The sequence below is a fragment of the Triticum urartu genome, chromosome 1, assembly GCF_003073215.2.
Source record: "Triticum urartu cultivar G1812 chromosome 1, Tu2.1, whole genome shotgun sequence".
Classification (NCBI taxonomy): domain Eukaryota; kingdom Viridiplantae; phylum Streptophyta; class Magnoliopsida; order Poales; family Poaceae; genus Triticum; species Triticum urartu.
In genome coordinates, this window is record NC_053022.1 from 32910340 (window position 1) to 32922816 (window position 12477).

The 12477-nt window shown below is 41.7% G+C and overlaps 1 protein-coding gene across 1 annotated transcript; it reads right to left on the reverse strand.

The window, feature by feature from the left end:
• Positions 1 to 789: 789 nt before the first annotated feature.
• LOC125544816 (nuclear pore complex protein NUP107-like) lies at positions 790 to 12267 on the reverse strand. The gene is made up of 25 exons (XM_048708583.1): positions 11894 to 12267; positions 10845 to 11161; positions 10272 to 10341; positions 9904 to 10019; positions 9761 to 9792; positions 9531 to 9656; positions 8521 to 8679; positions 8034 to 8126; positions 7798 to 7965; positions 7522 to 7620; positions 7202 to 7404; positions 7073 to 7130; positions 5330 to 5418; positions 5107 to 5238; positions 4652 to 4774; positions 4159 to 4257; positions 3860 to 4051; positions 3429 to 3600; positions 3141 to 3297; positions 2764 to 2966; positions 2421 to 2562; positions 2167 to 2327; positions 1930 to 2046; positions 1741 to 1841; positions 790 to 1280 (listed from the first exon to the last, which is right to left on the reverse strand). Exons 1-24 carry the CDS (start codon positions 11995 to 11997, stop codon positions 1764 to 1766), a joined length of 3210 nt encoding a protein of 1069 aa, XP_048564540.1. The 5' UTR covers positions 11998 to 12267; the 3' UTR covers positions 790 to 1280; positions 1741 to 1763.
• Between the last annotated feature and the right edge of the window lie 210 nt (positions 12268 to 12477).

Sequence of the window (12477 nt, forward strand, 5' to 3'; positions counted from 1 at the left end):
ATGTGAAAAATTGAAGAAAGAAAAAACGGCTGGACAGACCTGGCAGAGAAAACACGGAAGAGGGTAGACACTGCCTATACAACCAACCCAAACAAATAAAAAACGAATCAAAACAGGATCCATTTGCGTCGGTCGGTTGGAATTGACCTGCGCATGGAGCCGATCAGGAACCCCAAGACCAATCACTACATCATCATTAGACCTTTGCTAAAGCCGCCAATTCATAGGCCAGAACGTCGCATTTTCTGCTCACTTTCCTAATATGCCGTGCATCAAACTTCCGGAGTGTAGACTTCACATCCGCAATGATAGGGAAAGCCGCTGATCGATTCGAGCTGGCAGGGAGCAATTCATTACATTACTAAAGGCTGAACAGTCAAACTTCAAGAACGACTGGGCCACTGTACCTCTCGGCTCATCACCTCCTTCAACGTAGGTATAGTGACGATCATATTTGACTCTACTGGTGCTGATGTGTTAACTTCTTATCTTCTTTCAGACTATTTGTGTCTGGCTGTGTGCATCATAACTATGCAGGTGTTGTTTATCATGTTTGTGTTTGACTGTGCATCCTACTCCCCGTTTCGAATTACTTGTCACAGGTATGGATGTATGTAAATGTATTTTAGTTCTAGATACATCCATTTCTGCCACGAGTAATTTGGAACGGAGGGAGTAACTATGTAGGTGTTGTTTATCATGATTTGTATCTACCTGATGCTATATTCTAAATTAATAAAAGCACCGTTTATGGGAAAGAATGGTTCCTAATCGTCGCACTCACCAGCATATTGGTACGCTTTGTTTTGCTTAAGCAACTTGGCAGAACACAGTGACGCTCACACACGCGCATACACTCACCACCCATCCTAAACATCTGAGCTACACTCACCACTCAACTTGACAGAACACAGTGACTTGAACGCAGGTAGACTGTCAGACAGGTTCCAGCACTTCCAGCACAAGAAACCTGACCATCTGAGCTACGCTCAATTCACATCGCTCAAGATTTCTACAACACCATATAATCTGAGAAATTGGAAGTTACATTGACATGGTCAATCAGATTGGACGCCTATGATTTCTTACATGAATCATCCAGGGACATTTGTCTGTTAATGCAAATCTTGCAGCAACATTCTTCTCCTTCGCCTTCAAATCTTACAGGAAGAAGTTCTTCGCCTTCGTTTGCGCCATGGCTATTCTGTTCATTGTAAGAACATGCCAGTGACAAAAGGCAAGACCTTGGAAGAGATTCAGGCTTCAATAAACTGCGGCACCTGAGTGGTTTGGAGAAAGTTAGATTACACATTTTTCTTTGCCCATGCAATTGTATGCAATGTGTATCAAATCTGTAGCGAAGATGTGATCAGGGCAGCTAAGAAGTGCAGAGGATTTCCATGTTGGTGACTTGATGTATCCTTCAAGAAGACTTGCAACTGCCTCCTCTTCTATTAGATTTACCAAAACCGTATGATATAATAATCCAACTAAACCGTATGATATAATAATCCAACTAAAGTGAGTTCATTTGCGTCTGCTGATGCCATCAGCTGAGAGCAAACAATTACAAAGCAGTAAAGCCGCAGTGCTAAGCATCAGATAGGGTAATGTAAAGCAGCAGGCAGAATATGTGGTATTGTGAAGTTGTGACTGATCAGATTAAAAAAAACTGTTTCACAGTGCCAGATATACAAAAAAATATATCAGAAACACCCGAGTTACTTTCAGGTGACACACCTGATAATTTAAACATGAGTGGCTTAGCCATCAGCAGGCCTCTGCTCTTCCTCAAGCTCCATTTTACATATGAAGCACTCCCTCTCAAAAATCAGGAACTCCTGAGTAAGAAATTTAAGACATTTGCTGATATTAGGAAAGCTCTGCGCTGCAGTAATTAGATGAACAAACTAAAGAACGTTAAGTAACCTGTAACTGCTGCTGGCTGAACAAGTGCATCATCCCAGAATCTGATGAAGCAACTAACTCGATGAGTTTATCACAACGATCTAGAGAATCGCCAGCTTCGGAAAGGGAGATGGATGCCTACAAAATATTAGCATCTGATATTAATATACCATATGTACTGAAACAGCAAAACAGCAACCATTTCGCCTATATTCAATGTAGCAGGCAGATACTTGTAGAATCTGTTTACAAGATCACCTGCATGGAGCGTAGAATTGTTTCCGGCAGGCAGCATCTTCGGCAAAGCCCTCGAATGATATAAGCAGCAGTACTTTCAACCGAACCATTACAATCAGAATACCAAGCATCAAGTCGTGAAATTTCCATTGAAACTCCAGGTTGAAACCGATTGAGTTCACCTACAAAAATAAATTATCGATATAACTATTGCACAAAATATTATTTGCATTCAAGAAAAACTGAAGCATACTATTGTTCTAAATTTTAGATACCTTTAAAGCCAGCGGCCATAATTGCAGCAAGAAGACCTCCATCATTGGCTTCATGAAGCCCAAACCCATCACCTTCTGTTGCTAAGCAACGGAGCGCAACTTCAATACAGCAAGGATCTTTAGACGAGACCTTAACTTCCACCTGTCCATGAATTACACAGTCAGAAGTTGCAGAAGCAACCGTGACAAACAATAACTAGAAATTGAAATGTAAGAAATTGAAGTGTAAGCTTTAATAATCCTTAATAAACACCAAGGCATGGTCTGTAATGTACAACACTTCATATTATATCTTGAAGCATAATATCCATATGGCCTTCAGGAGAAGAGAGATGGACTCAACCTTCAGCTGACGATGCAGCATATCCTCTTCGCTGACAGTTGAATAAAGTGCACTAGTCAGAGCCGTGCATGATGTTGCATCTGGTATCATGCATTCCCCAGAAGGTAGACAGAGTATTGCCGTTGCATGCAACTCAAGGAAAACAAGCTCTGATGACTGAAATGAGCTTGTCTCGACAGCATTTAACCATGGTCTCTCTTCCCCTGATTACAGAAAACCAGAAAATATAAAATAATGGCAACAAGTTCACCACCGTATACTTTCACATGTTTGGCGGTTTAAAAAGCATATTTGTAGGCTAAAGGGCCATATTGATATAAACATTTATTTGTTTTCGAGAAAAGAGGTTTGTGTTTCGATGAAAGTTTACTACTTACTTTCTAATAACAAGAATGCTAACTCCAGTGTTTGTGTTGCTGCAGCAACAGCTTGATCCTTTTCTTCTGCCGAAAGCATTTCAGGGGGAACAGAAGAATTCTCCATCTCGCATCTAAGCCAACCCCGGTATGTTGCATCCAGGGAGTAATATTCGTGCTGTCTCACCACAAGAGCAATTACTTTGTCAAGAATACCAAGGTACTGACTAAACTCTAAAGTGGAAATACCAGTACTGGAAGCATCAAGAGAAGAAGCACAATACATTAGGACAGGAAATGAGATCTTACCCAATCTTCAAACTCTTCTAAGTTATCAGACACCTCTTGATCTTCCAGCGAAAATAAATTTTCCTTTTGTTTCAATGGTTCGGCAAGGATGGCAAGCAACTTATGTGGTCCTACTGGTAGTTCAGGGACTCTCCTCATTGATATTAAGGAAAACTCTCTGAATAGTGTGTTGCTGATGAAAAAGAAATTGATGGTAAGTTGCAATGCTACGAAGTATAAAGGAGGATAAATATCATGTTTCATCAACCAAAAATAAGTTCCACTCTCACAAAGTGAGAAAAATAAATGAGTACTGTTTACAGATATATTTCAGCAACAAACATACAGACGCAATGCAATAAGAGAATAAATGTTTCCAAGACCATGCAGGAGGGCTGCATGTATGACTAGCAAAGTTTTCTCTGGCACAAGAACAAATTAGATATAGTTACCTATGCATCAATGCCCGTATCAGAAGTTTCCCTGTGATCATCTCAAAGCCTGGAATTGAGGATGGTGGTGTGAAGCAAAGCCACTGAATGATCATTGCCTTCTGAAGTGCTTGCAGGTGATGCTGTTCCACAACATCAGAAAAATCTTCACTGTACTGATGGGGTTTTGTTTCTCGAGACCTTGAAAGAACTCTGCACTAAATTAAAATCTTGTCAGAACATGTCCACAAATAAAGATAAGTTAAATATGTGAAATTTGGTATATTCCATTGTTATATGTATCCCCACAATCACCGAACCTCTCAATTATCTCTTCAAAACAAGCCTTGGATGCATCTCCAGATGAGAATGGCAGATACTCCACAGCAGAGAGGAAAAGCTTGTACATGGTATGCAAGCTGTTGCAGGAAAAAAAAAGGTGTGATGCCAGCCAATTGAAGTCTTGGAAGCAAAATAAACCATCAGCAATAACACATTTGAGAACATTTCAGTGTGAAAGAACAACAACATTCCCAGCACAATTTTTATGGGTAAACATAAGCAGTTGAACATGCAAGTATTGTGCCTATTATACTTTCTATGGAATTGTCATAAATCTAAGGCTAAAGGGAGCTGCACCGAAGACACATAGCTCACAAACTAAAATCTACTGGTAAATATTAGAACAAACATGAACAGCAAATGACAGGTACATCATGCACTAATATGTCACAAAAGATTACAGAATACTAATATATGTAACAATTCCCGGATTGCAAAAACATAAAAAGGTATAATCACATGAAGTAATACCTGCTATTTAACCTTAGTTCCATCATGTCCACAAACAAATCAATGCAAACATCACGTTCAAGCTGAGAGGCATATACTCCAACCAACTCTTCCTGCCCCTCTGAAAACAAGTATCTCACGTACCTGGAATTAATCATTAGTTTTTCCTGCTGTGAAGATTAAGAAACAGGCAATGTACCAACATAATATGGACAAAATAGGAATAAAAGATTCATCTGAAGATCAATGACCAAGCTTAACCTTTAGTTAAGAGAACAGTAGAAATAATGGAGTAAGCCCTTGACCCAACAAAAAGAAAGAAAACTACTTATGCAACTGAATACTATTAATAAAATTATATTAACCGCCACCAGAAAGACCTTTTTTTTAACCAAACAGATGCCATTTTAACATGACATTGCTCCAAAAGGCTAAAAAGGCTCAAAGCCACACAAAGATTAGTAAACAATACGTACATGTTGATGATGAGATCACCGACAGTAACCAGCTTTTCCTCAAACTCGTCTTCCATTTCATTGCTGAGAAGGTATCTTAAAACAAGAACAATATGTGCCCCAAAACGTATCATGTCGGAATCATCACGGGACCTAATTGGACCAAGAAGTTACTCAAAAGTTAAATAATAAAGCAAAATTAAATATTGGGGTTATCTAAACTAAAATCATAAAAGGCAGGTACCTCAAGACGTTTTGACCCTCTTCGATGGAAGACAACCATGACCATAGAAGGTCAAGAAGATGAGCTAAATTTCCACTCATGAGATTCATCTACCAAATGAGTAAACATGAAATGGTTAGGCAAGTGAACGATCATAAATTCAATTGTACAGCTATTGGAGAACTCCATTTACATGGAAAGTGGTTCAAGTATTTGTGTTTATTCCAGTTAATAGCATGAGTCACCAGAATGTTTGATTGAGTCACAATTTTTTTGCAAAATACAGATTTAGTAGAACGTTAACTAAGATAATGTTTAAATACTTGGTTTTCAGATTAATCATCTACAAAATCAGAAAACATGTCTAAACTAGTCATCAAACTGGCAAATTGTACAGCAACTGTAAATTACTGCCCGGTTTTTGCCGACGTGGCGCTGTCAGCTGGTCCGACAGCCGTTAGACGCCGTTAGACGGCGCCGTTCGTTCTGTTTCCTCTTATCCCCCGTTTCCCCCGTCTTCTTCCCCCGTTTCCCCCTTCTTCTCCCCTGTTCCCGGTCGTGCGGCGCACCGTCCCCGCCCCCCATCGCAGCCATGAGTCCGGCGAAGTCGAGAGATGCTGGCAGCGGCGCCCAGCCATCCACTGGCGAGATGTGCGGGAGCTCAAACCCTACGAAGGCGACGACAGAAGAAGAGGAGGAGGAGGACCCGCAGTACTCGGTGGAATTCAGGGCGGCCAGATCTTTTGCCGCGGCGGTGAAGGCAAATCCACTTGGAAGCCAGCACATTGCTTCAGCTTTCGGCGGCGTCTAGTGAGATCCCAGTCCCAATCCCCTCCCCAATCACATTCCCCTTCTGTTGCTAGGGTTAGGGTTAATGTAGTTCTAGGGTTTGTGTGTGTTATAGTTCTGTAATTAGAATGATATAGTTCTTTAATTAGATGCTTACAACTAGGGTTTCTGTAAATAAAAGGATATGAATTGTTGCACTCAAATGATGTTCTGCTCTGGTCTGCACTAGCTTGCTTCAGTTTCCCTTAAGTACTTATAGTGCACTATTGTATTATTATTTGCAGTCTTGAAGATGAGGTTTGGGAATTGAGGATGCATTTTCATGATAGAGATAATATTGAAAGGAGTATGATGATGTCAGACATCACATATTACAATTTGGTAGCACTGATGGAGACAGAAGGGTATGGTTTTAGAGATTATATGTATTATGTGAGGGACCCTGGGCTAGGGATTGAAGGAATGGAAGAAATAGATGATGATGATAAGTGTGCTCGCTGCATTCTGCCGTCGTCAGAATCAGAGCTGATGTACTGCCTAGTGTGCTCGCTGCTGTCGTCACTTTCACTCCAGGTTGAGAACAGAGCGAGAGCGAGAGCGTGCGAGAGCAAAGTGAGAGTGAGAGTGAGAGACAGAGGAGTGAATCACTTAAGTTCACGTGCGAGAGCGCCGTCTAACGGCGTCTAACGGCTGTCCGACCAGCCGACAGCGCCACGTCGGCAAAAAACGGGCCCCACCTGTCATAAATCCACTTATCGGTGTCCAATCTGCCGATCAGTGGTATTTGCAAATTGTTTACGGGAGAGTTGGTGTTTTTTGCCAAGAAACTGTAACGTAGTGATTTCTGCTAACCTAGCCCTCAAACTGGTGGTTTTCTGCAATTTACTCCAAGTAAACTATCCAGCTATACTAGAAAACATTAAATGAACTTAGTAGAGAAATTCCACATTCTTCACTCTTGGAAATGTATCTTACCTCAATTTGTCGATGCTGCTCCCGACATGCTCGAGAAACAGTTTCATGAACAAGGTCACTGCATTGCAAGTGAATAATAAGCAGGCAAATAGTGTGTGGAAGTACTAAACAATGTTAGTACAGCAGTACCTTGAGTGGAGTTTCTGCAGAAGTGCAGCTATATCACGAGGTTGCTGATCAAGAACATGATATGGCCAATTTTCTGGGCCAAGCTGGGTTCCATTCATATCATCATCAAACTCTTTCTCTTCTGGTCTGCTGGTTTGATATTGAGATAATTCTATATCCACTTTAACATCTAGCCAGGATTTAGCCATTGCCCAGCAAGCTGACTAAGAGATGGAAGGAAAAAGATGCATCACATGGAGGTAAGAAACCAGCATCAGAGTGAATAACATTGGATCAGATTAGAAAGGCAGGCTTAGAAATGAATTGAATAATATACATACCTCCCAGTCAGTACAGATTGGCAAGGTACGCTTCAAGTTACTGCACTGTAAAGCATATACAGCCATCTCATACTGGCCACCATCGTGTTCAGCAATTTTCTGCAATAGTATTATTAATTTAGAGTTGAGTTTAACAAAGTATTAAGTATTGGCAACATATACACACATAACTATTTTGAAGACAAAACCATTGTAACATTTACAGAACCACATTAATATAACAGCAAAGCGCAAAGCAGCATAGTTCAACAACATGAGTACAGCACGGGAGTTTACCTCTGAAGCACAATAGGATGCCCATTTCCAAAGACGCCACTGCCGTCCAATACCACTTTCCAGTTCAATTGCTTGTAGTGTTCTAGAATTTCCATTCTTGAGCATGGCCTCCAGGGAAGGAAACAGATCTATGCCACCAAAGGGGCAAAGAGTGGCAGCTCTCCATGACTGAATATACTGGAGGCGTTAGCATCATACATCATAAGAAATACATATGCCTATACAAGCTGACCAACCTGTCCAGCAGATCGGCACAATTCACATGCCTCTTCTAATCTTCCAGCTCTTAAGAGAGTCCAGATATCTTCTAAAAGCAATTCGTCTTGCTTCTGCTTACACATAAAGGAAAGGTGAGTTCTGATTTTACTAGAGGCGAATTCTAGTTACTTCACCAGAGATGATTAATGAGAAGAGATCTTTAACAACTGAAAGAGATTTGTCTTCTTTGTAGTGCTGTTAGTCCAGTAATTACTGCTTTAACATAGTAAATAATTAAATTTGAAGGTTAAGTACTAGACAGTTATCCAAGGCATCCTCTTAAAGTGAGATTATGAGGTGAAAGATGGCCTATCTCACATTAAAGAGTATCAAAAATATTCTGGAAAGGTCAAGTAGAACCAATTATAATGCATACTTGCAGCATTTTAAATATCATAATAAATTATTAGCAGCTTTATGAAAGGATCTTTACACTGTATTCGAAATAGATACCAAATAGCCTACCTTGTCATCAGGAAGAAGTTGGGCTACTTCACGAGTTGGAGCATCAAAATCCACATGCTTCACTATATTAGAATCATTATTCCTTCTCTTTAGGTACCTCTGTGTACGATGCCAAACGCCAGAACTTGGTAGATATGAACCAACATGAGATCCTCTCACCTACAGAACAGAAATATAACACCACAAGAAATGTGTGTACCTCTATCATCAATTTGCTCATGAATAGCAAGTTAAATACTCTGTTACTCCATAGCTCATTGTGTGATCAAAACAAAAGCAAGGTCATTCAAGGAAGAAAAATAACTACTGAAATTTAGATGATCAGGATAGATCTTTATGAAAGAGCGATGTACACATGAGATTTACTGCCTCCATCCAGTTTTATTAAGCGTCTTCCATTTGGCTTTTGTCCACAATTACAAGGCCCACACTTTCTTCCATATACTTTTCTTCAATTTTCCTCTGTTATGCACCGGTTGCATGCCATTAATGTTTGTTTGCATGAAAAAGTCGGAATGACGCTTGTATGCACTTACTGCCCCTGCTCTGGCTGCCTGCATTCTGATTTCAGTGCCCCAAATGCAGCGCCTGGAGGCAGAGTGACATTTCACATGCATGCATGCATTTCCTTTCACAGTTTATTTGATGCTGCTGGTGTTATTAGGTGATGGAACAGAGAGCAGTTGCATTGAATGTATTGACAAATATTAATTAGGGGTAATTTAGACAATTCTAGTACCGTGTTGATCATTGTTCCTTCTATATTCTTGTTCAGAGGGAGTACATTGTAGCTTAATACCTTTCAACTCAAATATTTAAGTTAACATATCGTGGAGAGATGTATATGCTTACTTTGCTAATTCTTTTATTGATGGAACTTCGAGAATCTATATTACCTAAGGCGAGTTGTTCCATTCAATCAATCATGTTCCACCACAGGGCTCCCACGTATCAAACAGGAAATAGAAAAGACTAAAGTCTTAGTAAAAAACATAGCATGGTTATCTTACCTTTCTCTCCAAATCAAGACTTTCAGAAGCAAGTCCTTCAAGCCAAAGTACAATCCGCAGACACAATTGTGCTGTAAGATCTGTTGCAACATAGCGGCAAGCCTCCTGATGGGATGTAGTTGGTGACTGTCAACAACATAAAAAATATCCTTTAGATAAATTCACAGATACAAGCACATGAACAGAAGGAAAAGACTTTTAAGACATTCACAATTAGAAATGTAGCTTACCATGAATAGTCCTTCAGGAAGCTCTTCATTTGCTGCAATGTAGCACATGGAATTTCATGCACGGTGTAGCAAACAGTTTACTTAGAAGAACGTTGATTTATAAGCCACTGCTACTTCAACTGACTTATCATAAAAGTTATTACCTTTCCCATAGAGGTACCAAAGAAGTGACCAAGAAGCAGCTTCATCCAGTAATAGCTGTGATTTTTGCTGCATAAGTTTATCCTCCACCATCCGAACCTTTCCTGTGGTGGCATACCTGAAAATTAAAAAGCATTCCCACATTAGCATCCACAAGCTACAGCACAGGCATCTATTACCTTGGAAAATAAAGTACTTGGAGCATAATAATTATTCATCTTCACATGATGAAAAAATAATGATTGTAGTGTATATCAGTAAAGTGTAATGTGGCAAAGAGTTGCATCCAAGAATTGGTCAGCAGTAGAATATGCCAATCATACAAAGTCATACAATGGAGCATTATTACTAGTGTAAGGCAATATAAAACCTTAGTGACTCTGAAGCGTTTCTACATGTCCTCTCAAATTGTAAAATCACGTCTGGGAAGGGCATCAATCCTGCAACAGAAGAACACATCAGTAAACACAAATAACCGCAAGGATATAGCTAGATAATATGTGTTCACAGATTTCTGGTAAGCAAACAAAAGTACAGGTTTCTCCATGCTATTAATCTAGTACTCCCTCCGTTCCATAATTCTTGTCGTGGTTTTGGTAATAGATATGTGTGCGCCAAGTCCTCTGCTCTCGGGAAAAAAAGAAGAAAAAGGCACATTTCCCTAAAGTTGAGAGCATGACTCAAGCATCTTTTACTTCACTATTCACTGCTACTTGAAGATTTGTGCAGCTTAGTTTGTGGGAAGCCTTTTTCACTAACTTATTGGTTAGAGAAAATTAAACAAAACAAAAGGGAACGCGATGACATGGATCATATACAAACAACGGCTGATAATAATAATAACTACAATGTGTAAATACAATATTCAAATTAAGAACTTTCAGCAACGGCAGAGCATGCTAGATTATAAGCATCACTGCCCATATGGCATTGCCAAACTGACCTTGTATCGCTGAATCAAGAAGGGATGCAAACGTTGTAAAAGTTGTTTCTCCTTCTCGTGGCATATCGTCCTCCAGCTTGACCAGATTCAATGCTGATCTTGCCACCTTCCTACCTGAACCACCATCCAGCAGTTTCGGTCCATTCAAGCCATCAATGTCGGAATAATCAGCAGCCTCCTGCTTGACTTCTTCAAGTAGTAGACCAGCATTGGGCCGCCTAGGTATGCTGCTTCCATCACGCAACGCCCTTGCTTCTGAGAATCTGGAGACTGAGGTCCCCAGCATTGGGGAGTCATTTGAAGAAGATAGTCTCTTTCTGAGTAAACCACAAGGGAAAACAACAAAATCAGCTAGGGCAGCAACTAGTCCCAGTAGAAATACTGAAGTGGCATGTTCTCACATTTCACAAAAGTAGGCTACATTAACCCTTCCAAGAATGTTTTTGCTACACTAGGTACTGGCACTGAATTGCACAGATCTTTACTAGAATACAACCTGCTCGGACATCGAGCACTTGCAAGCACCGAGGTGGGTGTTCCATGTGGTCACAAATACTAAACACTTAGTGTGCATTGCCAATATTGCAATATCAACCCACCAATAGGGTTGTCTGCTTGTCTGGTGTGTTCCGGCCACCAAATAACCGAGCCTTACCCAGGCACGCTCCACAAATCCATCCAATCATATGACCGCATCACGACAGGGCTGCTAAAATACTTGAGAAAATGACTAACACGCCGCGATTATCCAATCGCAGCGGATATTCTAAAAATGCTGCCAGGGTGGGATGAGCAGTGAGTAGCATATGGCCTGATTCAGCGAAGAATAAACCATTTGTACCGAACATCTGAGCGTCAACGACTGAACTCTATCGATTTCCCCACTCACTCTGACTCCATTTCGCCACTCGATTGGTGGCGCGCCACCACGCTCGCCTCGACTGCTCTACCGAACCACCCGGGCTAGCCAACGCCAGCATTCGAGCTCGAGAAGCGGAAGAGGAACCATTCATAAACAAAAACGAGGAAGAGGGGCGCGCATCTCTCACCTGTAGCGGCGGTACTCCTCCCGGAGGCGGGAGGACTCCGGGTCGAAGTAGCCCGGCGTCGACATTGGCGGCGGGGACGGAGACGGCGACGGGTCCACCTCCATGGACCGGCGCGGCGTGGATCCGGAGGGGTTAGGGTTTTAGGGCCCGCTCGGCGGCCCTCCGCTCCCCAGAATCCTCAACTCCACTGCACGGTTCGCAGTTTTGCTCGGAAGCCAACTCCGCTCTGGCGCCCGGGGTTTATGTCGTTTCTTCTGTTTTTTATGGAGTGGAGAGATGGCGGCCGGAGGCGGTGAGGATGGCCGGTGTTGGTGCGGGAGGTTGGGCGGCGCGGCGCAGGTTCGGGCAGGGGCTGGGAGGGGAGGTGAGGGGAGGAGGGGATTGCGGGCCGAGCGAGGAGACTGTTATGACACGGGCCACTCCTGGACGTCGGCCTAAGTCCACTAGACGGAACCGAATGATGGCCCGTGAATTCCAGGCCCAGAAGGCGACCCAAGACAGAATCGCTGCGGACAAAAGGGCCCGAATCGTATTTTTTTTCTGGCCGGTTCTTTTTCCTGTTTCGTTTCTGTCCGGTTTTTTAT